Here is a 26,219-nt window from a genome sequence, read left to right on the forward strand (position 1 = left end):
TCCTTACTGGAAAATGTTCAAACCACTGGGCTCTTAATGACAGCTACTGTCCTAGTAGGCTGGAGCATGGAGCTAAACGGGTGGTGTTGCTCCAGCAATGAAGCCAGTCAGACCAGGGAGCTTATAGAGGAGCTTATAGAGGAGCTGAAGCCAGGCCCTGATCCACGCAGAGGCTTCCATGCACTTCCACGTTAAAGCTTCTCCCTAGGTCCCCATCTCCACCTGCATGAACACGGAACTGGCCTCCTATTTGGTTGCATAAACAGGGATTTAGCCTTCAACCTAAGGATCTTGCGCCTAGAGGGGCACGTTCCTCATGTTGACTTCTGTACCCCTTTTTTTCTTCATTAGGGTGGTTATTTACACACACACACACCCGCAAAAAAAGAGGACACAGAATTGCAAACAATTTTCATGTGCTAATTTATATGTATAGATGAAGGAGAAAGTCAGTTCAGCTCACATTTCAAGGCAACCAAAATTTACACCTATCCAAACTTTGTGGTGCAGTTCTCCAGCCAACCAACATTTACAACAACAAAAATGCAAATATTAGGGGGGAAATGTGTATAAAAATGAATATATTTGTGAAAGTAATACACAAATGTGCCTTGTGTTTGGGAAAATTGCTTGCAAAACTGTATAGTATTAGTCAAAACTGCATACAAGAATGTGTTTATTGGGAAACATTAATGTGAACATTCTGATGAATTTTTCAAAAAGAATTTTCCAAAAAGAAAATCACAAATTGCTGTGGAAATGTGGAAGACTGAATTTAAGTTTGGAAAAAGTAGCGCATCTTTCCATCACTAGTAAAGATGCAGATTTTAAAAATCCATGATCATTGAAATAGAAATGCATGGTCAAGGAGCCTGTGCCCAGGGGACCAGGGTGCCTGCTCAGGCTGCCTTCTAAGTACCAGCCATGGATGCTCAACCACAAGTCACTACCACCACTCAACTCTCCCTTCTTAGGGTCCTTTAAACTGGCCAGTGACAGGTCAGTTGTTCACACATCATTGTGAACTCTTTGATCAACTGTTACGGAGCAGAAAGGGGGGGTCATGTTTGTAATCATTCCCATTCCCATAAAGCCTGTGGAGGGTTCGAGGCGATGACCTTGAGGGCACTCTGCCCTGCAGAGACCCTCCAACCCCTCCATTGTGTCGCACCAAGCACCGCACAAAACTCAAGCCCCGAAATAAAAGTGCCCCTTTTCTCCCTGCGCCCCTAGACTATATAAACTAAGACCCTATTGTTCTCTAATCATCGGTACATAAAATGTGCCTTTCAATACATGCTCCGCTCTGCATGTTTCCCCCCTCCTTTGCCCATATGTTAATCCTGTATAACCCACCCCTTTCCTGATGTAATCATGATGTAGCAATGATGTAGTGATGATGCTTTTGAACTGTATCTGGGGTAATGGTGGGAAGTTTTAAAAGTTCTTGACACCCCATCAATCTTACCTTGAACCTGTTGCGCAATAAACATGGATCTTCTCTAAATTGCTCCGGTCTCTGGCTGCGCTCCTTTTGTTCCGCAGGGACCCGCAGACTCAGTCCGACGAGCTAGGTGGCAGAGCAGCCTCGCACCTAGATTTTCCGTAACAGTTTGGCGCCCAATGTGGGGCTGCGGTTCTCCCGTGTTGCTGACCGGGAGCCCCGAAGTCTTCAGCCGGCACCGGGCCGTTTTGCCTGGGAAGATCCCTCTGGACCCCTGGCCATCTTCAGGGCGGTAATCGACCAGCCTCAAGGGGTTCAGCCGGGGAGCAAAGAGAGATCCGGCCAGCTTATTCAACGATCCCGGGATCACAGCTGAAGGCACGTGAGTATAAGTTAAAATCCAGTGCGCTGGTGGGAAGGGGGGGGGTGGTAATCTCCTGGCAACTTAATTCTCTGCCCTCTTATCTATCGTTCTTTCTTACCTTCCTCTTGGTCCGGTTAGTGAGAGAGACAGAGGACCACTGCTTGACCCAAAACGGGGGTTCTGAGCTCTATCTCTTTGTCTTAAACACTCCAGCCAGCCGCACCAATCGAGAGCCCAGAAGTAAGACGGAGAGGACCGGCTTAAACACCCACCTCACCGCAACGGGCATCTCATTGAAAGCAAGGGGTTGGAGCTCTTTTCCCGATCTTCCAGCCAGCCGCCCAGGGGGCTGGAAGGGACTATCTTTCTATCCTTACCGCAGCCGCACCAGTCGTGCCATATAACACGTGTATCGTGCGTGAGCCCGCTTCTGAAAGCAAGGGGGATATTCCGGTTCAAAAACTCTATCCAGGGGTCGCCTGAGCTGGCACCACACTGCATAAAATCCCTTTTCCTCAAGTTTGTGACGATAGGTAGGAGGTTGCCAGGAGGGATAGCCTAGGAGGAACTGGGCAGGATTTGGCAGACTGAGGAAACAGGATTTGGCAGAGTGAGGAAACATTTGGCAGAGTGAGGAATAAGAAAAAGGAAAGGACGAGTGCCGAGGGTCTGGGGAGGAAACCAGATAGCTAGGGCTCAAAAAACAAACAAACCACTAAATTGTTAGGCAACGGAAGATAGAAGAATCAGAGAAACCCCTGTATAGGTTACCTGAAATCCTTACCAACCCCCTTTTCTTTCTCCCCTCTTTATCCCAGACACGCGTGAACTAAGAAAATGGGTACCCAGGCTTCCAAAAATGAGCAGGCTTCCTCTGGGAGGACGGCTTCACGGAAGCCATCCCAGTCCCAGAGGGACCCTGTCTCCTCTCCTTGAATTTGTCTTAACCTACTGGAAGTCAATACCAGGCCATAAAGTATTGTCCAGACAGAAGTTGGAGGACCTCTGCAGAGAATCCTGGTTCGCTGGTACAGCCTCCATGAAACCTGAGTTGCGCTGGCCGCTGGGGGGTTCTTTTAACAAAGACCGTTTAAACAATCTAAGAAAGCACTTGATGGAAGAGAAGCCCCGTCAGCTAGAATACCTAACCGCCTTCAAGGCTGTTAGGGGATTACTTTGGGCTCCTCATGGAGCCCCCTCTTTGCAGCTGCCCCTGCTAAAGCCCGGGAAACAGCCCTTGCTCCCCCTACGAGGGACACCCCACAGATGATTCTATCAAACGAGCCCTGATTCCCTTCTATTACCAAGGGGTAACACCATCTGCCCCAAATAATGACTCAGATACAGACATGGAATCAAGGGGGGGGGGGAGCGGGGGGCAGCACTAGCCAAATACTCACTCGCCAGCAAGCCAAGGCGAAAAAAGGCACCGTGCCAGAGAACCTCATTCAATTAGAAGAACCAGTAGAGCCACTGGGAACCTCTAGCCAAGCAGCGGTTCAGATGCCTTTAAGGGCTCTACCGATCCCACCTCTAGAGCCCAATGGACACCCCCCCCCCAGATGGTATACATACACCAACCCTTTTATACTGCAGACCTAGTCACATGGTCGAACCAAATGCCCTCCTTGAGAGATGACCCAGACAAGTGCCACCATCAAGTTAGTGCCATCTTCTCAACCCACAAACCCACCTGGCCAGACGTTCATGTACTTCTAAACACCCTCTTTAATGAAGCTGAGAAAGCAGACATTCCAACCAAAGCGGGAGAGGCGCTAGAGCTCCCAGACTATCAGGCAAACCGGCCCGCAGGGGCAGAAGCGCTCACAACCCAAGTTTTACGGAATGAGCCAACTTGGGACTACAATACCACTGACGGGATCTGGTGTTTAAATTTGTTCCAAAAGGCCATATTAGGCGGAATAAAAGCTGCTGGTCAGCGCATTGTCAATTGGACCAAAGTCCAATCCATCCTATAAGGACCAAACGAACATCCCTCGGACTATTATACCAGGCTTGTATCCGCTATTAAAACATGGGGAGGAATAGACCCGGAGAACTCCCAGCATGAAGTCATTGTAAAGGGCTTCTTCAAAGATCAAGCCAACCCAGATATTAGAAAAGCTCTCAACCTCCAAATTGGCTATGAAGGGAAAAGTATAAGCGAGATTCTGTCGATAGCCAAGTCTGTCTATAACACCCAGGATGAGAGAAAGTGGAAAGAATCTAGACAAGAGAGCGAACATGTGCTGGCCCTGAGCATGGACCCCAACCCCTACCAGGGTAGGGGCACCGGGAGAGGAAGAGGGTCCCAGGAAGGAGGACCCCCTAGCGCACTCAGACCATGGGGTCCCACTACAGGAGGGTGCTATAATTGCCAAGAAGAAGGGCACATAAAAAAGTTCTGCCCATACCTCAACACAGGAGCCTATGGAGGACAGGAATTCAGGTCTCCTTAAGAGAAAAATAACAGCTATGTCCCTTTCCCAACCCGTCCTAATACAAGCCAGGGATATGGGGGCCAACCTACTGCATCCTATGGTCCACAAGCACCTCCACTCCCACCACCCCAGAATCACTGGCCCCAACAGAACATGAGATCTCAAATGGCCACCTTAAATCCACCCAACTCCCATCGGACCAATGCTACTGCTCCACCCATGCACCCACCAGAATACCCACCTCCTCCTCGCGACATAATGATGTGAGATGAAGAGCCTTATTGACAATTAAGTGGGGATCCCGACCAAACCCAAGCCATCTGCCCCGTCCTTGCGCTATCACCAGAAGACCCCATTTGCACGATTGAAATCGACGGGCATCCCTATGAACGTTTACTAGATACGGGAGCCACGTATTCAACTTTAGCGAATAGCCACCTGGAACCTGGATCAGAGACCAGAAAGGTCATGGGGCTGGACATGATACCCCACACTTGTCCGCTCTTCCACCCAGCTAAGGTCAGTCCCTTGCTGGCGGAACACACCTTACTCTTAACTAGCAGCCCAGTAAACCTCCTTGGCAGAGACTTACTGTGATGGCCTGGGATTCCGATTCTGAGAGTGAACCGGAGGAATCCCAGCCGGCACAGGAGTCCCCACCTCCAGGGCCGGCTGAACTGGGGCAGGGCCTTGATTCTGAGGAGCCTGCACCTGTGCCGGATCCTCAGGAGCAGGCACCAGGTGAATCCATTCTGGCCCCAGAGGTGGTTGAGGACTCAGTGCCTGCAGGTGAGTCTCCCCCTGGGCCCAGTAACCCTTCAGCCTCTCCTGAACTGCAGAGGCTTAGGGCAGAGAGGCGAAGGGAACTGGTTTCTCCCAGGAGGAGTGCTCGCCTTAAGGCCAGGAGAGGCGGGGCTCCTGGGGGCCAGGACTGCCCCTGGCCTCAGAGAAGATAAAGGCCAGTCAGCCCGGTCCCAGGTTGCGGGAGCAACGTCATCATTGAAGAGCTGTTTCGGCCAGCATCCAGTCCTGTTCCTCCAGTGTTCCTGTTCCCCGCCCGGCTTCCTGCTTCTGATCTTCGAGTGTTCCTGTCCCCGCCCGGCTCCCTGCTTCGGACCTCGCCTCGCACCTTGTGGACTATTTCCAGGCTAGTGACTCAGGACTGAACTTTGACTACGGTAACAGTAAATCTTCCCCCCGGGACCAGCACACTTACTTTGCAAATTAAATGCCACAATAAAGTGTTCGGGAGATGGCATATATCTATACATGCCTGAAGAGTCCGTCCCCACCTTCCAAGGAATAGTGCAAGATGCTAAATTGGAACGCCAATTTCCGGACCTCCCTCCTGATCTAGAGAATGAAATGCCCCCTTGGCTATAGGGTACTGAGTCCACTTCAGTAGGACTTCTAAAATTGGCTACCCTGGTTAAGATTACTTACAGAACAGACCTTCCTTTCCCTTGCACTAAACAATACCCTTTACCAAAGGAAGCCATAGAAGGATTGACGCCTATGATTGAGGATTTCCTTGAAAAGGGGATCCTGGTTCCTTGCGCGTCACCCTGTAACACCCCCGTACTCCCCATCAAAAAACCTTTGGGGGAAGGGGCACCAGTTTGTTACCGTTTTGTTCAGGACCTGAGACTCGTCAACCAATTTGTGATACCACACCACCCAGTGGTGGGCAACCCAAATTCCCTTCTAAATGCAACCCTGGCAGGAGCTACATGGTACAGCGCTGCAGATCTATGCTCTGCATTCTTCATTATCCCTCTAGCCCCTGAGAGTCAATTCCTCTTCGCCTTCACCTGGGGACCTAGTCAACTAACCTGGACCAGACTACCCCAGGGTTATGAGGAATCGCCCGCTATATTTTCTGCAATATTACACCAGGATTTACAGGATGTACATCTGCCTGGTCTACCTATCTGCTGTATGTAGGTGACATTTTAATATGTTCTACCAGTGAGGAGGCGTGTAAATTAGACACAGAACACCTCCTTCTCGAGCTAGCATATAAAGGACACGAGGTGTCCCCTAAGAAGCTGCAATACTGCAAGCAGGAAGTAAAATACCTCGGACATATCCTGGGGATAGGCACCCGAAGCCTAGCAACTGACAGAATAGAGGCAGTCACCAAAATTCCCCTCCCCAAAGCAAAGAGACAATTGCCAGGCTTCCTTGGTATGGCAGGCTTCTGCCGAGCTTGGATTGCCGGCTACAGCGAAATAACTAAACCCCAGTCCACTATGACCCGCCAAGATCATCCTGATGAACTGGTTTGGGGAGAGGAAGCCTATAACACCTTTGAACACCTTAAGAGGGAATTACGATCTGCCCCCACCTTGGGCCTCCCGGACTATCGCATCCCTTTCAACCTATTCATTCATGAACAAATGGGGGTGGCCTCAGGAGTTCTTACCCAGCCCTTCCAAGATCAAGAAAGGCCAGTGGCATATTACAGTCTACAACTCAATACTGCAAAGGGAGCAGTGAGTTGCTTGAGAGCCATTGCTGCCGCTGCACTCCTCCTTCAAAAGGCTCAAGAGACAGTGTTGGGACATAAGATCACAATCCATGTTCCCCACGCGGTCTCAACCCTTCTAACTCTAAGGGGCTGCCACCACTTCTTGAACCCACGTCTAAACCATTATGAAGCCCTCCTGTTAACTCCATCCAATGTCACTATTAAACGGGTCAACTCCCTAAACCCAGCAGCCCTACTACCCCTCCCAGATGATGGCACCCTGCACCAGGATTGTACAAAGATAGTCTGCCAAGCTGAGAAACCCCGAGAAGATTTAGACCACCTCCCTCTAGAAAACCCTGATCTAATACTCTACACAGACAGCAATTCCAAAGTCATAAACGGGGAAAGGAAGACTGGATATGCCGTAGTCTCTGACTTCAAAGTCTTAGAAGCCAACCCTATAAACCCTCAATATAGTGCCCAGATGGCAGAGTTAATTGCCCTCATAAGGGCTTGTGAGCTTAGTGAAGGAAGAAGGACAACCATTTACACTGACAGCAAATATTGCTTCAGACTAGTACATACAACTAGTACACACAACTGGCCAGATATGGCTCCGAAGGGGCTTCCTGACCGCAGCTGGTTCTCAGATCTCCCACGCAGCCCTAGTGGAAAGGTTACTAACAGCCATCCACATGCCCAAAGCAATAGCCGTCGTCCATTGCAAAGCACATACAAAGGGGAGGGACTCAGTCTCCAAAGGTAACAGGCAAGCTGACAGGGCAGCCCAAATGGCCTCACTACATCCCCCAGAGGATGAGACTGAGTTCCAAGGTATACAACTCCCTGCTGACATTGACTTCAAACAAATGTACCAATCGGCCACTGAAGAGGAAAAAACAATGTGGGAATCCATGGGCGCCAACAAAACGGATGGTGTCTGGCTCCTCCCAGACGGCAGAACCGTCATGCCAAAAGCCTGGACTCCAAAATTTGTGAGGGTCCTCCACCAACAGACTCATTGGGGAAAGGGAAGACTAATAGACCATGTCCAAAGGTGCTGGTATGCTCCAGGGATAGCGGCTGCAGCCACAGCAGCCTCAAAGAATTGCGTAACATGCCAAAACTTCAACCCCAAACGGGAGCCTAAAAGAGCCCCAGGAGCCGGGCCTTGGGCTTTTGTTCCCTTTGAGAGTTTACAGCTGGATTTCATCGACTTACCCCAGTGTCAGGGGTTCAAACATGCCCTAATCATAGTGGACAAATTCTCCTCCTGGGTGGAGGGATTCCCTTGCAAGAATGCAACCGCTTCAGTACTCGCCAGGGCCCTTTTACAAGATATCATTCCCTGGTATGGAGTACCCCGTCGACTGGACAGTGACAGGGGAACCCACTTTACTGCGGAGGTAGTCCAACAGGTGGCCCGAGCTCCAAAGTGGGAACTCCATACACCCTACCACCCAGCCTCATCAGGACAAGTAGAGCGCATGAATCAAGAGGTAAAGGTACAACTAGGGAAACTTTGTAGTACCACCGGACTAAAATGGGTAAATGAGCTCCCACTAGTTCTCCATAATATTCGGAGTGCCCCCACTGGACCGTTAAAACTGTCCCCCTTTGAACTTCTGTTTGGGAGACCCACCCCCCCTGTTTATAACACTTTATTTCCCCTCTTGGAACTTGAGGTGGGGGAAGCAGAACTTACTAATTATGTCATTCAGCTCCAAAAACAGCTACAACATCTCCACAAGTATGCTGCCAGATTGGTAGACAGAATCTACCAATCAATGTCCCAGCACACTCCTTCCACCCGGGGGACTGGATCCTGGTTAAAGTGTACCAGAAGCTGCCCCTTCAACCTGCCTGGGAGGGCCCGTACCAAGTACTTCTAACCTCGCCTACAGCTGTGAAGGTGGGAGAAAAGAACGCCTGACTACATCACACTAGGTGCAAGGCAACAGCACCACCCCAGGAGGCGCAGGAGAGCCAGGGAGAGGACTGCATCTTTGATGCCCCGCCTCCCGCCGCAACCTCCTACATCAATGAGGACGAGGACCAACAGACCAGACCAGATCGGGGTCAGGATCGGGCCCAACAGACCAGACCAGATCGGGGTCAGGATCGGGCCCAACAGACCGGAGCAGATCAGGGTCAGGATCGAGATAAACAGACCGGACCAGATACCACCTCCAAGCCCATCTGGACCTCCGAAGTTGTCCCGGACACAACCGCCATTAAACTACGCCTCAAACGTGTTTGACAGCTCAACTGACAGCTCAACTGACAGCTCCACTGACAGCTCATTGCTTCATCATTTTCCTTCAGTGCTCCGTTTGACAGCTCAACTGACAGCTCCACTGACAGCTCATCGCTTAGTCGCTTTCCTTCAACGCTCCGTTTGACAGCTCAACTGACAGCTCACCACTTCATCGCTCAACTCCTTGTTTCCGAGCACCAACCCAGCCCTCCGTTCATCCGGTTTACTACCCCATTGCTGAACATGGAATTATTCCCCACCCCTTTTATCCTCTCCTCCCTGACCAGGATCTCCGCTTTCGCGTCGAGCCACTGCACTGGATTACAAACAAACTACCATTTCTTGGACTTTTACAGTATCGAATCTGGGGGGAAATCCAACCCTGACTGAATGGGGGACTTTGACTTCTGTCTCCCTGAGCCACTGACTCTGTTGCACCATTCATTAGTACCCAGACTTACCAATAACTAGTACTGGGAACTCTATACGAGACCAAAATCTCCAACGTATAGGGTCAGCCGTCCTCACTCTCAACCATCAGTATTACTGCCTGAGATGCAACAATGGGACTTACCTACTTTATAGCCTAGGAGAGATCTCTAGAAATCCGAACTGGACCGAAATCGAAGCCAGAGGGGCTACACACGTGTACACAGACTCACACCACCCTTCCGAAAATTTGATCTTTGGTTTCCAATGCCTTTTTATGACCCCTGAGCCACGAAAACCCTAACTACAAGGACTCCGCCTAAGGCAATTCTGTTGCCTATGGAACCTTGGACTCACGACTGGAGAGGGGCAGAGTACCTGGAGGGTTGGCACCATCCTATACACCCCTCCCACACCCCTGTGTGGGACAATGCCGGTCCTTTGAGATCATAGAATCATAGAGTTGGAAGAGACCACAAGGGCCATCGAGTCCAACCCCCTGCCAAGCAGGAAACACCATCAGAGCACTCCTGACATATGGTTGTCAAGCCTCTGCTTAAAGACCTCCAAAGAAGGAGACTCCACCACACTCCTTGGCAGCAAATTCCACTGTCGAACAGCTCTTACTGTCAGGAAGTTCTTCCTAATGTTTAGGTGGAATCTTCTTTCTTGTAGTTTGGATCCATTGCTCCGTGTCCGCTTCTCTGGAGCAGCAGAAAACAACCTTTCTCCCTCCTCTATGTGACATCCTTTTATATATTTGAACATGGCTATCATATCACCCCTTAACCTCCTCTTCTCCAGGCTAAACATGCCCAGCTCCCTTAGCCGTTCCTCATAAGGCATCGTTTCCAGGCCTTTGACCATTTTGGTTGCCCTCCTCTGGACACGTTCCAGTTTGTCAGTGTCCTTCTTGAACTGTGGTGCCCAGAACTGGACACAGTACTCCAGGTGAGGTCTGACCAGAGCAGAATACAGTGGCACTATTACTTCCCTTGATCTAGATGCTATACTCCTATTGATGCAGCCCAGAATTGCATTGGCTTTTTTAGCTGCCGCGTCACACTGTTGGCTCATGTCAAGTTTGTGGTCAACCAAGACTCCTAGATCCTTTTCACATGTACTGCTCTCAAGCCAGGTGTCACCCATCTTGTATTTGTGTCTCTCATTTTTTTTGCCCAAGTGCAATACTTTACATTTCTCCCTGTTAAAGTTCATCTTGTTTGTTTTGGCCCAGTTCTCTAATCTGTCAAGGTCGTTTTGAAGTGTGATCCTGTCCTCTGGGGTGTTAGCCACCCCTCCCAGTTTGGTGTCATCTGCAAATTTGATCAGGATGCCCTTGAGTCCATCATCCAAGTCGTTGATAAAGATGTTGAATAAGACCGGGCCCAAGACAGAACCCTGTGGCACCCCACTAGTCACTCTTCTCCAGGATGAAGAGGAACCATTGATGAGCACCCTTTGGGTTCGGTCAGTCAGCCAGTTACAAATCCACTGAGTGGTAGCATAGTCAAGACCGCATTTTACCAGCTTCTTTACAAGAATATCATGGGGCACCTTGTCAAATGCCTTGCTGAAATCAAGGTAGGCTACATCCACTGCGTTCCCTTCATCTACCAGGCTTGTAATTCTGTCAAAAAACGAGATCAGGTTAGTCTGACATGACTTATTTTTCAGAAATCCATGCTGACTATTGGTGATCACAGCATTCCTTTCTAGGTGCTCACAGACTGTTTGCTTAATGATCTGCTCCAGAATCTTCCCTGGTATTGATGTCAGACTGACTGGGCGATAATTATTTGGGTCCTCGCTTTTCCCCTTTTTGAAAATAGGGACAACATTTGCCCTCCTCCAGTCTGCCGGGACTTCGCCTGTTCTCCAGGAATTCTCAAAGATGACTGCCAGTGGTTCTGAAATCACATCTGCCAGTTCTTTTAATACTCTTGGATGCAGTTCATCTGGCCCTGGTGGGATGTGGTGGGATTGCTAAGGACAGACGGCTCCTGAATACCACTGACCCACTATACCCGGTTGGCATCGCGCCCCGGCAGCTTGGCACAGACCTCTCCTTCCCAGGAGAAGATCTCCTTTCGTCCTGGGAGCAGAACTCTTACATCAAACTTCTTAGCCAAGTGGCTAAAGAAACTCCCTACCTGAACTGTTGGATCTGTGCCCACACACCCAGCCACATCCAGCAAAGTCTTCCGCTAGTTCCAGTAGCCATAACACTGGAACAATATCATTCCGGAGATGTTGCCTCCTGGAACTTAACCGCTTTAAACCTTACCCACCAATATCTGTACCTCACAGGTCCCACCAAGGGACCCCTCTGTCGCCGCTTCACCGGAGAAGGGACCTCTATCGGAACTAGCACCTGCAATGTCAACCTTGATATTCTAGCCACAGGACAAGTGACTGTCACTAACCCAACGTGTTCCCAGACTTTTCCAAACCTCACCCTCGCCTGGGCCAACGCAATCGGCCGCCAACCCACTTGGAAGCCACAACACTTGGACCTTATGCTATTGCAGACCTTTGCATCTGGCAGAATGGAATCGTTCCTCACTGGCTTGTTCTGGGTGTGCAGACACCGGGCATACACCTGGATAAGCCCACACATGTCTGGGTCCTGCTTTGTCGGATACATTGTCCCTGGGATTAGGGTCACCCCGCATCTACCCCCTGGGAGACAGAGGAATAAAAGGGAACCAAAGGACCTGTCAGATCTCTCCAACATCGCTGCCAATGGAGAGACTGTGGCTCTGGCACTGTTCCCTGCTTACGGATCTGGATCTAACCACGTTGATATTCTCAGACGCACTGACATCCTCCTGAAGTTCATGCAAGAAGCCACTCAGATAACAGATTCTTTGGTATCTGAGTTCTCTGAGGTAGGTTACAAATGAGGATTGCTACAGACTTTTTATTGTCAAGTCAAGGGGGGACCTGTGCTTTGATAGGCGCCGAATGTTGCACATATGTGACTGACCAATCCTTGAACATCACCGGACACTTAAATAACATTCACGAATTGGCAGGGAGGCTCAGTGACATTCAACATGAAGGACTGTCAGACTTTGATCTTTGGGGTTGGCTACCCAAATTAGCCAACCCCAAAGATTGTCGAAGGCTGGCTTCGACAACTACTCAAAGGGATCGTTTTGACCCTAGGCACCTAGGGTTTTAGACCCCCCCAACTGTCAATCACTGTGCTCTGCAGGAGAAGGCCTGCTGCAGATACCCTCTTATTAAGAGGTCTGTTCTGCAAAATACAGGAGTCGGACCTTTAGTTTTGTGGCACCTGGCCTTTGGAATGCCCTTCCCTTGAATATTACATTTAGCCGTGATTCCTGCATTGCAGGAGCTTGTACTAGACGACTCTACAATTTTGTGATTCTATGACTGGAGAGGTGCCACCTCTTTTTGGTACCAGGTGAAGACCTTCCTCTTCCAACAAGCCTTTTAAGATTAGATATTTCCCAGTCTGCATCTCTACTGGAATGGTCTGTTTTTAAAAGGTTTTTATCATTTTATCACGTTTGCTGCCTTGGGCAACTTTGGGATATAAGTTTAATAAACAAAAAAACAAACAAACAAATACATTAATAAAAAAAAGTCCTGACAAGAATACCACTGAATGCAGGAAGAGCAGAGGACTGGAGTTATAGGAACTAATTCATCTTTTTCTCTCTCAGCCCACTTCTATTTTGCTTTGATCCATTTTTAAATCTGTGAGTCCTTTGATTCCCTTTGGCAACAGAATCGATTTTTGGAGCAAAGGGTGAGCTGCTGAAAGAAGAGAGACAAGAGCTATTTATTTTTCCACTCCCAAACCCCTGAAAAATGTCAGATTTTGTGCAGACATGTGGATGCCCTGTAAAGTGATTGAATGAAGCAGGATGTGCCTCACTAAATAGCTGGTCTTGAAGCAGCCTGGTATTCACTTCCTCCAAACAGGCCAAGATTCTGCCTAGTCCAGATCTCATGGAGACCTCCTGTATGAAAGAGGCAAGAAACCCCACAGAGAACAAATGAGGACCTGGAAGAACCTTCAGAAGCCCCACAAGGCAGCCTGAACCACCTTGGCTGTTCTTACCACCACCGAAAACCACCCTGACCACATTCTGAGCCCTCTCTTGATCCCTGATGCTCCCTCTCTGGACCTCAGGAGATGGCAGTGGACCCTGATGGGAAGCTCAGAGCTGCAACACAGGTACTTGCTTGGCTGCCAGAAGGCACCATCACAAGGCATCTTTTGGGGAGCAAAGGTCTACTCAGCTCCTGTGCCCACAGCATACACTTAAAGCACTATGACACCACTCCAGACAGTCATGGCTTCCTGGGAGCTGTAGTTTGTTAAGGATGCTGAGAGCTGTCAGGAGATATCCCCCTCACAGAACTTCATTATTTTGCAGAGACAACACCCTTCCATTGCCCGCAATATGGTAAAGATATAAACTAGGAAGTATCTGGCCTAGTCAAGCTACTTTCATGAGAATCAAACTTTTCCTGATGTGACCTTGCTGGAAAAGATTATAACAGGGATGAACTCACCTACGTATGTCTGAAACTTCCTCCCCTACCCTCCCAGAGCTACAGTTTCCAGAGTAGCTATACAATCAATCCCTCTTCCCAGGAAACTCTGAGAACTGTAGTTCTGGGAGGGGTATAGGGGGCTCCTGACAATGCTCAGCACCCTTAACAGACTACAGCTCCCATAATCCTTTGGGGGAAACATGACTGTTTAAAGAGGTATCATAGTGCTTTAAAGTTATGACTTGAATGTGGCTTAAGCGTTGGCCATGGACAGAATGGGCAGGTTGCATTCAACTGATGGCCACTGATAAGACCTTTCCCTTTTGTTGTAAAGAGCTGTGTGCAATGAGCTGGAGAAGAAGCAGAAGCCGCAGCAGCAATCACCACCTTAGTAATAACCCATGAACTTTAGTGGTAATTTTACTATTGGAAACCAAGCTCCAACTATTCAAAATGCAAGGGAAATATCCATGCAGTGTGTCACCCATAATCACCAAACTATCATGTGACAATTGCAGCAATAAAAAAGCAGGAACATGGGGATGCAATCACACTCTTTGCAATTCCCAAGTAATCTTCAAAAATCTGGAATGAAGCATTACAGAGCAATGAAGTGATCCTCTGTTTAGAAATCAACAAGCCACTGCTATCAAATGTTGCCTTAGACAGGGTATCAAAGGCTTGATTCCAGAACTGAACCCAGAGCCTCCCAAAAATTCCTGGATATTTCATACTATCTTCAGGAAACTCTGGTATTAAGCATTTGGCAGGTGAAGGACATCATCCTAAGCAGTGAACTTTCCTAATTTTAAAATAATTATAGTTGATTAATGGTGCTGTGACATGCTACAGAGATGTATATAAATGCCCCCCCAGCTGATTTCGCAACACTGCAGTCCCAAAGTGCTTAGAATCCAAAGTACATAAATCACCAGGAGCTGCCTTTAGGTTAGAGCACATCTTTAAAAAATTATGAAGAGCACCACCTTCTCCCTCCTTAATGCCCTCCCCACTCTCACTTTCTCTGCATTTAAATAGTCTTCACAAGCACGACTTCCATTGAAGATTCTTCTTGCTATAATTCAGACACAACAACACCAAATCATAATCAGAAGAAAATAAAATACAGTTGCAAGGCCAGGCAGTGTTGATGGCACCTGGGAGACTGATGGGTAGGAGCTGATAGAGGAGCCAGCAGTATCAGACTCAACTCTGTTCATTACCATAATAAAATGGTAATGAAGGCTGAGGGTGCAAATTCAGAATGGAGCCAGATGGATAAACAAGTGCATAGGCACAGTGGCAGAGCTTCATGCTCCGGCACTGAGGGCAGAGAGCAGGCGGGGGCAGGGCTGGCACGCATCCTGGGGGCGCGGTATGCCGCCTGTGGGGGTGGGGCGCCCAGTGTGGGTGGGGGGGCAACCACGATGGAACCCCACTGGGATTGCTCTGCCCGGGGCGGGGCGCTCCCTCCGTCCCCTCTTCCTCCACCAGTGCATAGGCAGCACATGACTCTGCCTCTGGAACAGAAGCATTGCTTGTAGCCATCTCTGATAATACACTTTCATGATCCTTGTATGATTTTGCTATCCTCTTGGACTACTGTTGTGCTGAATATTTAGCCCACATTTTAATTTTAAGGGAGCCAAGGGGTGGCTGTGAGAGTCCCTTCTCTCATTCTAAAATTATCACCCCAGGGATTTGCATTCTGCAGCTTTCCTAGGCAACCACTCTTCAAAGCCCAGGGAAAGCCACAATAAGGGAACTCCTACTAGGAGGCATATTCAGATCAGGAAGTGTGAGCAGCCTGGGAGGCTGAGGGGTGTTGAGGAAATCATAGCATTGTAAAGTTGAAAGGGCCTCTCCAAGGGTCATCTAGTCCAACCCCCTGCAATGCAGGAATCTCAACTGAAGTATCCATGCCAGATGGCCATCCAACCTCTGTTTAAAAGCCTCCAAGGAGTCTGTTCCACTGTTAAATGGCTCTTATATTCAGAACGTTCTTCCTAGTTTAATCAGAATGTCCTCTTTTGTTATTTGAATCTGTTGGTTCGGGTACCACTCTCTGGAGCAGCAAAAAACAGGCTTGTTTCCATGAGGCAGGCCTCTACAATTCTATGGTTCTATGTAAGATAGCAAGTGGCTTAACATTTTGCCAACTCTGCAGTGGGTGGCACACTCTGCTTGCTGGCTCAGACAGAACACATATTGGAGGGTCTTGCACTTTCTCTGGCTCTCCTCCCACTCCAGGGATCTCCAAGAGCAGACCTTGTGCAAGACCAGCATTATATGAAAACAGCAGCCTCTCAAGCAGAGAGGCTGAACTGAGATCCCTTGACTTTCTGCAATGCTCCTAGAAGGATAGGCTAAAAGGGGGCAGGGAATTCAGACAAATGAGCCCAGGCAGATGGCTTGATTTTCTGAAATGCTGCACCATGCAGCCTACAAAGCAGAGATGAGAGACAGGGACATCTCCATCATCTCCTTTCTCAGGCTGCAGCAGATGGATCCAGCACAGCAGTCTCCTTGTAGAACCACCCAGCCCAAAATGCCACCTTTGCCAGCCGTTAGTCTTACCTTTGCAAGCCCCTGCAGCACCCAGGTGGTAGATGGCGGCCAAAACTCGCCAGATGGCCTTCTGCTCCTCCACCACAATTCCCAGGATCTCCATGGCAGCCTGGAGCTGAGCAAATGCAGCTGAGGCCTTCTGCTTCTCTTCAGCCTGTAAGGAGAGAAAGGAACAGCCAGGTCTATGGCATGAGGGCATGGGTTGGGACCAGAGATACCAAGGTGCCTTCAGAAAGAATGGCAGCATACAAAGCACCCTTAAAAAGAACCTGACAGGGCCAGAACCTCTCCAAAATACATCACCTACATTGATTATTCTTAAACCAGCATGTGAACATAGGAAACGAAGAAAAACCTGCTGGGTCAGGCCAATGACCCATCTAATTCAGGATCCTGCTCCCACAGTGAATGCCCCAAAGGGAAACCCATAAGCAGGACCCAAGCTCAAGAGCCCTCTCCTCCCCTCCTGCAGCTTCCAGCCCCAGGTTGGCGAAGGTTCCAGTAGAAGGAACCCCCAAGCTACAGAACTGAATGAGAGATAGTGCCTAGGTTACTTCCCTTGTAAGGATGGTAGAATCTTTCCGTTTCAGTTTCTTAAGTCACAGGCAAAAATACACCATAAATAAGACATTGTGGGGGCCAGGCTTCTGCTGAGGGGGAGCAGAACCTCAGATAATTAAGTACTTTCAATGCTTTTCAATAATATTTTTGGATCTGCCCCTCCTTGGCTATACCCATGTCTTAAGTTTAGCTCTCCTCATTTCCATGTCACCTTAAAAATATTTTGCCACATTCCCACATCAGTTTGCAATTAAAAGAAAAAATCACCAGCATTTTTAGTGCAAATTTCTCATAACATGCACATAGTTTGTATGTATAACTTGCCTAATGTATTTTTGTAAAACAATTTAAATTAATGTAATACATTTCTGTATGTTATTTCCCTAATACATGCATTTCTGGACACATGGCTTGACTGGAGGACTGTCAGGGAACTGACATCAGAGCGAGAGGCGAAGGGGAGGCTCCCAGATGATGCTGGCGAAGGACCCAGCACCAGGGGGAGAAGCAGCTCGGTAGAGGGGGAAGGAAATCAGCGCAACACCAGGGATAAAGGGGGGCAGATGGGGGAAGCGGAGAGAGAGCTCCAGGACTCTTCACTGGACATCAGTGAGGAGAGCACAGGTCCTCCACTACCCACGCCCTCCCTGCGCAGAAGACTCCCGCGCAGTGAGAGGAGGAGGAGACTGGGAGTCAAACAGCTTTTATGCTGGAAGAGGTTTAAGAAACGCCCACTGACAGATTCTGCTAGCGACTGAGGCAGCCACGCTGAGATGGGCTGTGCAGTCAGAACGGTTTAACAAGGCAATTTAACCTAGAGAGGCGGCAGTTTACGCACGAGTAACTCATACCCATTACAAGGACAACCTTGCAAAATTCATCAAGTGTGGATTTCAAACAATGGCTGCACTTCAGTACTCATTTTGTTTTGGGAAGTGCAAATTAAGTAGGTTTGCCTTTAAATGCAAATTGAATCACATTTCTCCTCCATCCCTAGTCCCTTGTGTTTGAGTGTGATCAACAGACAGAATTCAGTATGGCGGTGCAATTCCTTATTCCTCCTCCCAATAAAAACATTACTAAATACGCTAGCTTTGTGTTCTCCTGGGGAGGTGGTGGTGGTGTCAAAGGCTGCCCCTGTCAGGAGCAACTATGACTCTTCTGCACATGGTTGTGTGGAGGCAAACATGACCCCTCCAAGGCACCTACAATATATGGGTCTACTCTTTTGCCTTATCCACTTTTCTGAGGAAAGGCTTTTACAAAGGGGGAGCCATTAAGATTCCAAACAGGAAACTGGATAAAATAAAGGAACCAGTGAGCTAAAACCTGGCATCATTCATACAAGAGAAAAGGTTTGTGCATTTTCAGAAGATGTGCATAAAAGTTGAAAACCTGGAGGCAGAGATGACCCTACTTCAGAGCAGTAGATGGAAGTAGGGCTTCCATTTGATGAGCACCTACAGCTCTTGACCACAGACAAAGTTGCTGAAAGAGCACAGGGTGGTTAATCCTGCCATGTCTCTCCCACACTGGACATGACTGGGGTCATTCCCCAGCACTGGGCAGCTTTTTCTAATTTCAGAAAAGGTTCTCCGTTGCATCTCTGCATGATTGATTGTTGTTGAATTCCGTACTTCCAAGCAGTCTCTGCTAGGATGATTAATTCTAACTCTGGCAATTCTCTGTGTTGTGATTACTGACTCAGATACATGGCCAGAATCACCAGTCCTCCTCCAGTGAGGTTGCCTGATGCCTCTCTGTATGTCATAGCTCTGTGCTTCTTTCTACCCATTCAGAATGGATGAGTGACCGACAGGTGAGTGACTCTGACAGTCACAGGTGAGTGACAGAGACCCAAGGAAGGGGCTTCTCCAAGGCTGAGTAATTCCTACTTAAATGTATTTGAAAAGTAAACCTTTTCAATAGTGTTTCCAGTTCTAATTAAGCCATGCTCTTGGCTACCAAACATTTGAGACTTGAGATCTTGAAGCTTTCAAAGGGGAGTGTGTTTGGCTCAAAGCAACTTTCTGAAACACTACAGCTGGAATAGACAGAAGGGCTGAGCATCTGCTGAGGACGGCAGAAAATCCCATTAACCAGCAAGTCCCAGAACTCTTTCAGACATCTAAGGGCCCCTCCCCATTCAACTTCAACAGACAGCATGTGTCACCACATCAGAGAACACACAGCAAAGCTCCAATCTGTCACAGTCCTCCTCAGTGCTTCCTTGGAGTAGAGCCTCTGGCTGTGAGGCAGACCATTTCATTGGGAATCCTGTTTTGCTAAGTTTGTGTGTGTGTGTGTGTGTGTGTGTGTGTGTGTGTGTATTTATTTTTTTGAGCCATTCTTTGAAGTGTTGCTTTTAAAGCAGGGTGAAAACAATCACTTGAGAGGATTGTTCTGATCATGAAACAAACTTCAGAACATGGTTTGAAAAGAAGCATGAGTCCTAGCTTGGCATTCACTCCAGCTACTTTCAGTGACACGCCTCTGTTTTGTTTTGGGGGTTGAGAGCATTGCCTGCTGAAAGACCCGATGCCTCACTCCTCCAGATTTGCAGGTTAGTTGGCTGTGTGCCTTTGGCAGTAGAGGCATAGACACAAGCAGCAAGGCTCCTCTCTAAATCTCTGCCACTGGGTGGCTTCCAAGGAATAATAATGTAAGAACCAAAGAATAGTCTGCTGGAACAGGCCCACCTGCTGGAACATGGCCCACTTAGTCCAGCATCCTGTTCTCACAGTGGCCAACCAGATGACAATGGGAAACCCACAAGCATGGCTGCTTCTGACTGTGAAGGCAGAGCAAGGCCCTCTCCTCCATAAATTTGTTGAATCCACTTTTAAAGCCATCCAAATTTGTGGCCATGTCCCATCACTGCCTCCTGTGGAAACTTCAGTTGGGGTGGGGGTCAGGACAGTATCTGGGAAATGGAGACCTACAATAGCTGGGAGTGCTCACCCCTTCCCCCATCTTCCCTGCCTGCCTAAGAAAGCCACTGTAACCCTCTTCATGTGTCCTTGTAGTCTGCCTTCCATTCTTGCGCATTTCGCTACAGCCAAGCAAGGAAAAGTGCAAAGACACAGCCTTTCAGGGGGATTCTTCATGCAGTGGTGCTTAGAGTCTGCCTCCCCCACTGCAGTGTCCCTCCAGACACACAAAATCCTCCACTCAGTGTTTCTGCACAAGTCAGCAGAATAAATCGGGCTATGGTGGAAAGTGCTAACAGCACAAGTTCAAGGTGGGTCGCCCAGCCCAGACACACAGAGGGTGTTGACAGCAGCAGACTCAATGATAACAGAAAAAAAACTGAAGGAGTCCTGGCACAAGCCAGTCATTTCACTCCGCAGGGAAGCTCAAAGCAGCTCTGGCATAAATGGGATGCCGATTGGAGCCTACATTGGCCTAAGTGCATATTTGCATCACTAATCTCTCACCTTCCCTATTTCTTCCCTGTGAACAATCAGACGCTGACATCAAATGTGCCAGGGAGACAATTAAAATCTTCACATGTGAAAAAAACAAACCAGATGTCAGGAACCAGACTAAAGGGTATTGCTCTGAGGAAGAATGGTGTGAGCCCCCTCTCCCTCTGCGCAAGGGCCTAATCCTGAAGCTCCTCTGGAGCAGGAGGATAGTATCGACCCAGAGCAATGGTTCATGGAAGGACACAGTTCGGGAACTGACAGTTGGACGGAGCTGGGAGAAGAGCAACCAAGGGGAGAGGAACGGGAAGAGAGAGAGCTGTTTGAATCTCCCTTACTAGAAAGTGTGCAGCCCATGAGCCCGAGAGCCAGGCCACCAGATAGGGCAGCTTCTCAGAAGGCTCAGTGGTGAAGGGATCACGTGGTGAGGAGACAGGAAGATGGAAGTAACTAGAGGGAAGTGGGAGAAACTTAATTGGGAGCACCTGCACAATAAGAATGGACACTATGTTTGTGCTGTGTTCAATAAACCTCTCTACTGCGGCAAAAGACTGCTTTCGCTTCATGCTGTTATCCACAGAGAGGGGGAAGGTAAGCCTCGCCTGGCAGCCTGACACCACCTGAAACTTGAATTTTCCAAATCTGCAACTGACACTGGCCTGTTCAGACATAGAATCACAGAACTGGAGAGTTGGAAGGGAGCCCCAAGGGTCCTCTAGTCCAACCCCCTGCAATGCAGGAATCTCAGCTAAAGCATCCATGACAGATGACCATCCAACCTCTGTTTAAAAACCTCCAAGGAAGAAGAGTCCACTACCTGCCAAGGAAGAACATTCCAGTGTTGAACAGCTCTTCTGTCAGAAAGTTCTTCCTGATGTTTAGTTGGAATCTCCTTTAATGTAACTTGAAGCCATTGGTTTGAGTCCTACCCTCCAGAGTAGGAGAAAACAAGCTTGCTCCATCTTCCATGAGACAGCCCTTGAGATATTTGAAGATGGCTATGAAATCTCTGTCTCCTCTTTTCTAGGCTAAGAATACTCAGCTCCTTCAACCGTTCCTCATAAGGCTTGGTTTCCAGACCCTTAATCATCTTGGTTGCCCGCCTCTGCACACTTTCCAGCTTGTCAATGTCCTTCTTAAATTGTGGTGCCCAGAATTGGACACAGTATTCCAGGTGTGCTCTCACCAAGGCAGAATAGAGTGGGACTTTTACTTCCCTTGATTGGGACACTCTACTGTTGATGCAGCCTACGATGACATTAGCTTTCTTTCTTTTTTGCAGCTGCATCACACTGTTGACTCATGTTAAGTTCCTTTCACATTTACTGCTAGTAAGCCAGGTGACCCCCATTTATGCATCTGGTTCTTCCTGCCTAAGTGGAGAACCTTACATTTGTCCCTATTGAAATTCATTTTGTTAGCCTGGGCCCTGTTCTCCAATCTGTTAAGGTCATTTTGAATCCCAGTTATTTCTTCTACGGCATTAGCCACCCCTCTCAGGGGATGCTCATCAAATGTGCAATCTGCACATTTGATGAGCATCCCCTCAATTCCTTCATCCAAGTCATTTATAAAGACATTGAACAACAGTCCCAAGACAGAACCCTGCAGCACCCAACTTGTAACAATTTTCCAGGATGAAGAGGAACCATTAACGAGTTCTCTTTGGGTTAGGTCAGTACTGGTGTGCGGAGGGGGGCGGGGGGAGCGCATCGCACCAGGTAGCATTTGGGGAAAGGGTGCCATCACGGCCGCCACACCCTGGGACATGCGCCACATGCCATGCAACCTCGGGACATGCGCCAGCCACGCCCCCGCCTGTTCTCCAGTCCAGGGGTTGCAGCATGTTGCTCCGCCACTGACTGTGGGTGAGGACCAGGTCCAAGATAGATGATTCCCTTGTTGCTTCTTCCAACTTCTGAGAAATGAAATTGTCAGCTAGATAATGGAGGAATATGTTGGACCTTACATGAAACCCATCTGGAATCCATTTTTCCCAAGCTCACAAAATTCAAATGCAGAAAACAACACCTTAAACTTTTTCAGACCTGGAACCCACGCTTATTTCTTTATAAGAATATTTTTAAACTACCAACTCATTTTTAGAAATTGATGTGGTATAGCTTTCATCCAAACATGAATTTGTGGACTCTCCTCTTAGCTGGTCCCAGGACAGTTGTTGCGAGCCACCTTCTGTCAGCTGTCAGCAGACCTACCCACTGAAGATCCAAGCTTTGGCCCAAGTGTTCTGGAATAGAATTCCCATCAGCCCCAGCATCATATGGTCATGCTGACAGGGGCAGATGAGAGCTGCAGTCAAAAACATCTGGAGGGCACCAGTTGTGGTGGGAGGATGCTACTGTTCACAGAAGACCTTCCCATTAGAAAGCACCATAGCTCCATGACCGAGTATCTGCATTGCAAACAGAAGCTCCCAGGTTCAATGCCCAGCATCTCCAGGTAGGGTTGGGAGAGAATCTTGCCTGAAACCTTAGAGCAGGGATCCCCAAACTACAGCCCGCAGGCTGGATGTGTCCCGCCACGGTCCTGGATCCGGCCTGCCCGAGGTCAGGAGAGGAAGATGCCCAGAGTTGCTGGAGGACGGATGCTTGCAGGGAAGCTCGCCAGCCTCGGCCGCAGGTTTGGCTTGCCTTCCACTGTGCATGGGGGCATGAAAGGCCTGCACATAGACTGGGCCATGGGAGTGAGGGAGATCCATGTGTAGGCTGGGTTGTAGGGACGAACATTGGTGATATTGACCAATTTGGCTCATTAGCCAAAAGCAGGCCCATACTTCCCATTGAAATACTTATAAGTTTATGTTGATTAAAAATTTTTGTGCACTACAAATAAAATATGTGCAGTGTGCATGGGAATTTGTTCATATTTTTTTCAAACTATAGTCCAGCCCTGAGGGGGCCCTTTGGGGACCCCTGCCTTAGAGAGCTGCTAGAGCTGCTGCCAGTCAGTGTAGACAATACTGAGCTTGGTGGACCAATGGTCTGACTTCTGAGAAATGCAGTGCAAAGCTAAGTGTGGGTGAGCCCTCCATGTAAGGCTGCTTCCAATGTTCCCTTCCCTAAATTGCTGGCACCATTTCCAGGACCTGGAGAAGAAATGGGTGTTTCTCCATATGTTCCAACCACCATCTCCTGCTGACAGGGGAGCAGGATTTCACTCTGTAGATTCAGCACATTCACATGCAAGAGTAAGTACATTTAAGTGCATGGAAATGCATGCCCATTTGCTTCTATGCTTACATTGCATAGAATACTGCTCCCGAACAGGCCTGGCTTATATAACGAAAGAGCAGGACAGAACACAGCACACTAGAGAAATGTTATACTGTGCAATTGGGGACAAGGAGTGCTCTGGACCAAATCCAATCCAGGATTTAAAAATATCCCTCTTTCTTCACCTTCTGAGGATGGCAGTGGCGACTGCCTAGGCTTTGTCTACAAGGTGGGAGCCAATATTACAGTGGGCAGGGGGGTGGGAATTCCATTTGCATGCAGAAGTTTGCCCCCTAGAAGGGTCTGTAGTTTATGGGGGTCTCTCAATTCGTAGGTGTCATAAATGAGCCAGCCCTCAAGGGAAGTTTGCAGCTCCTAGTGAAGAAAGGAACCAGGAAGAGTGAGGGTTAATTACAAGACAGGAGGATTATAGCCCATAGCGAACTCCCCCTCCCTTAGGAATGCCAACTGATAGCATTTCGGAAAGTTGGCAGCAGTGCCAGTGCGCCAGTGAAGGATAAAATGCAGGAGCTAGAAACAGAAGCAGCTCAGAGAGCGGGACAGAAGCAGCTCAGAGAGCGGGAAAGACCACGGAAGTATACTCTCAGAGAATGAGGAAGGGGTGGGAGCCCACGGTCTAGGCATATGGGGGGGGGGGGGGTCTTCAAGACAGAATACGTCACAAGAGGAAGTTAAGCTGTTTCTGGTCTCACCAGAAACACCCTCCTTAGAAGGGACATCTTTGATTTATGAACGGACGGCTGTGATCACCACTCCGGTGAACTTTGTTTTTGCAATAAATCTTTTTTAAAAAAAATTAACTACACTCATTTGTTATCAAGACTCCCTGACAGTGGGGCTGCTGAAGGGACAAGACTTCTGTCAGAATCCTTGGAGAGTCACTGACTGTGACAAATACAGGACAGAAAAGAAAACAATGACCATCCTACAGCCCTACTTCTGAGGCAAGATTGGCGGCAAGAGGTGAGAGGGCTTTTTACACGGTGGTGCCCTGCCTATGGAACTCCCGGCCTCAGGAGGTCAGGTCATCTTACTTTTTCTTTGCATCACACATGCAATTGGGGAGAACAAAATCCTTTCTAACTAAATAAAACCTGACCCTGTAGAAGCCAGCTACTTGGATCCAAGCATTTGGTCTTCCACCAACAGAAAGAGGGATGCCACTGGCTAGGAGTGGGAACATTGGAAGCCGCCTTATATGAAGTGAGCCCCTTGTCTGGCAGCAACACCTCTCCAGGGTATGCATAGGTATGTACACTCCAGGTTTCTTGGGTAACCAGCCCATAAATAGATGCATTTGACAATGCATATAACTGTATGAATAGGCACATCAAATTATGCTGCAAAGATATCATGCAGGATTTGATTCTAGGAAGGACCAGGCACTTTAGGGCCCATGAGCAAAGGCCTGGGACTCTAGCTACCCACTGACAAAGCCCCTGGACCCAGCTGACCAGGGATCAAATCCTGACTCAGCCATGAAGCTCACTAGGTATCCTTGGACCAGTCACCGTCTCTCAGCCTAGCCTACCCTACAGGGTGGCTGTTGTGAGGATAAAATGGGGGGACCATGTATGCCATCTTGAGTTACTTGGAGCAACAAGTGGAATATAAATGCAATAAACAAACAAATAATAATATGCCTTGAGCCAGTCCTGGCTGGTACTATTCCCCCAAGCACATTGTTCTTTCCCATCCTACCCCACCACCGGTCCTGCCCTCCTTTCTCTCCCATAATCCTCATCCTTTTTTCATTAGAAACGCTAACCATCATGCCTCACTTTTTGCATCAAAACACAGGCAATACAACAAAGGAGTTCTACCCCCCCCCCAAGGAAAGCAAGTTCCTTGGGGCAGAGACCTGGTCTCAATGCTACTGAAACTAACCTCCATACTTTGTGCTCAAGGATTCATATAGCAACGGGGTGGGGAGGAGGAAGGCTAATTCAGCTGCCTACCTTCTGACACGGTCTGATGCCAAAGGTGCTGTTCTCCGCCATCTGATGCAAATGCAGCATAGTCCTAGTTGCGGGGGAAACACACGCACATTAAAAAATAAATCCCTCACATCAGATGCAGCCGCCTAAAGAGTAATTTAAAAAAACAACAACCTGGCTGCTTGGTCAGATCAAAGACCTCTCGAGTCCAGCACCCCATTCCCAGCAGTGGTCAATTTTGGGAAGCCCACAAGCAGGACAGGAGTAGCTGGTGCTTCCGAGGTGGAGAACTGATCCCAGATGGAGAGACAAATCAAGGCAGATCATCCATTGACCTCAAACTTTGGGCATGGTTGTTGTTGTTGTAATATTTATTTCCCCACCTTTTCCCCAGACTGAGACTCAAGGCAGCTTACACAAACTATAACAACACAGATAAAATAAAGCCAAGAGTGTTACTTTTAGGCAAAGAGGATAGCTCTATCCAACAGAGGTTTCTCTCTTTGGGTCTATTCGCCAGTGATTTCTGC

General features: G+C 48.5%; 1 protein-coding gene across 14 annotated transcripts in view; it reads right to left on the reverse strand.

Moving 5' to 3' along the window:
- The window catches only part of MYO18B (myosin XVIIIB), a 362,275-nt gene that overhangs the window by 181,391 nt on the left and 154,665 nt on the right, over positions 1-26,219 (reverse strand). For all 14 annotated transcript variants that reach the window (XR_013390943.1, XR_013390944.1, XM_077920002.1 and 11 more), the window contains 2 exons: positions 25,711-25,774; positions 16,522-16,666 (listed from right to left, as the gene is read on the reverse strand). Coding sequence is in view for 12 of the 14 variants with exons in the window: in XM_077920002.1 (XP_077776128.1) it covers positions 16,522-16,666; positions 25,711-25,774 (209 nt within the window). In the remaining 2 variants the exon portion in view is untranslated. The remainder of the gene's footprint in view (positions 1-16,521; positions 16,667-25,710; positions 25,775-26,219) is intronic.

This window comes from Podarcis muralis, chromosome 16 (genome assembly GCF_964188315.1).
Source record: "Podarcis muralis chromosome 16, rPodMur119.hap1.1, whole genome shotgun sequence".
NCBI lineage: Eukaryota > Metazoa > Chordata > Lepidosauria > Squamata > Lacertidae > Podarcis > Podarcis muralis.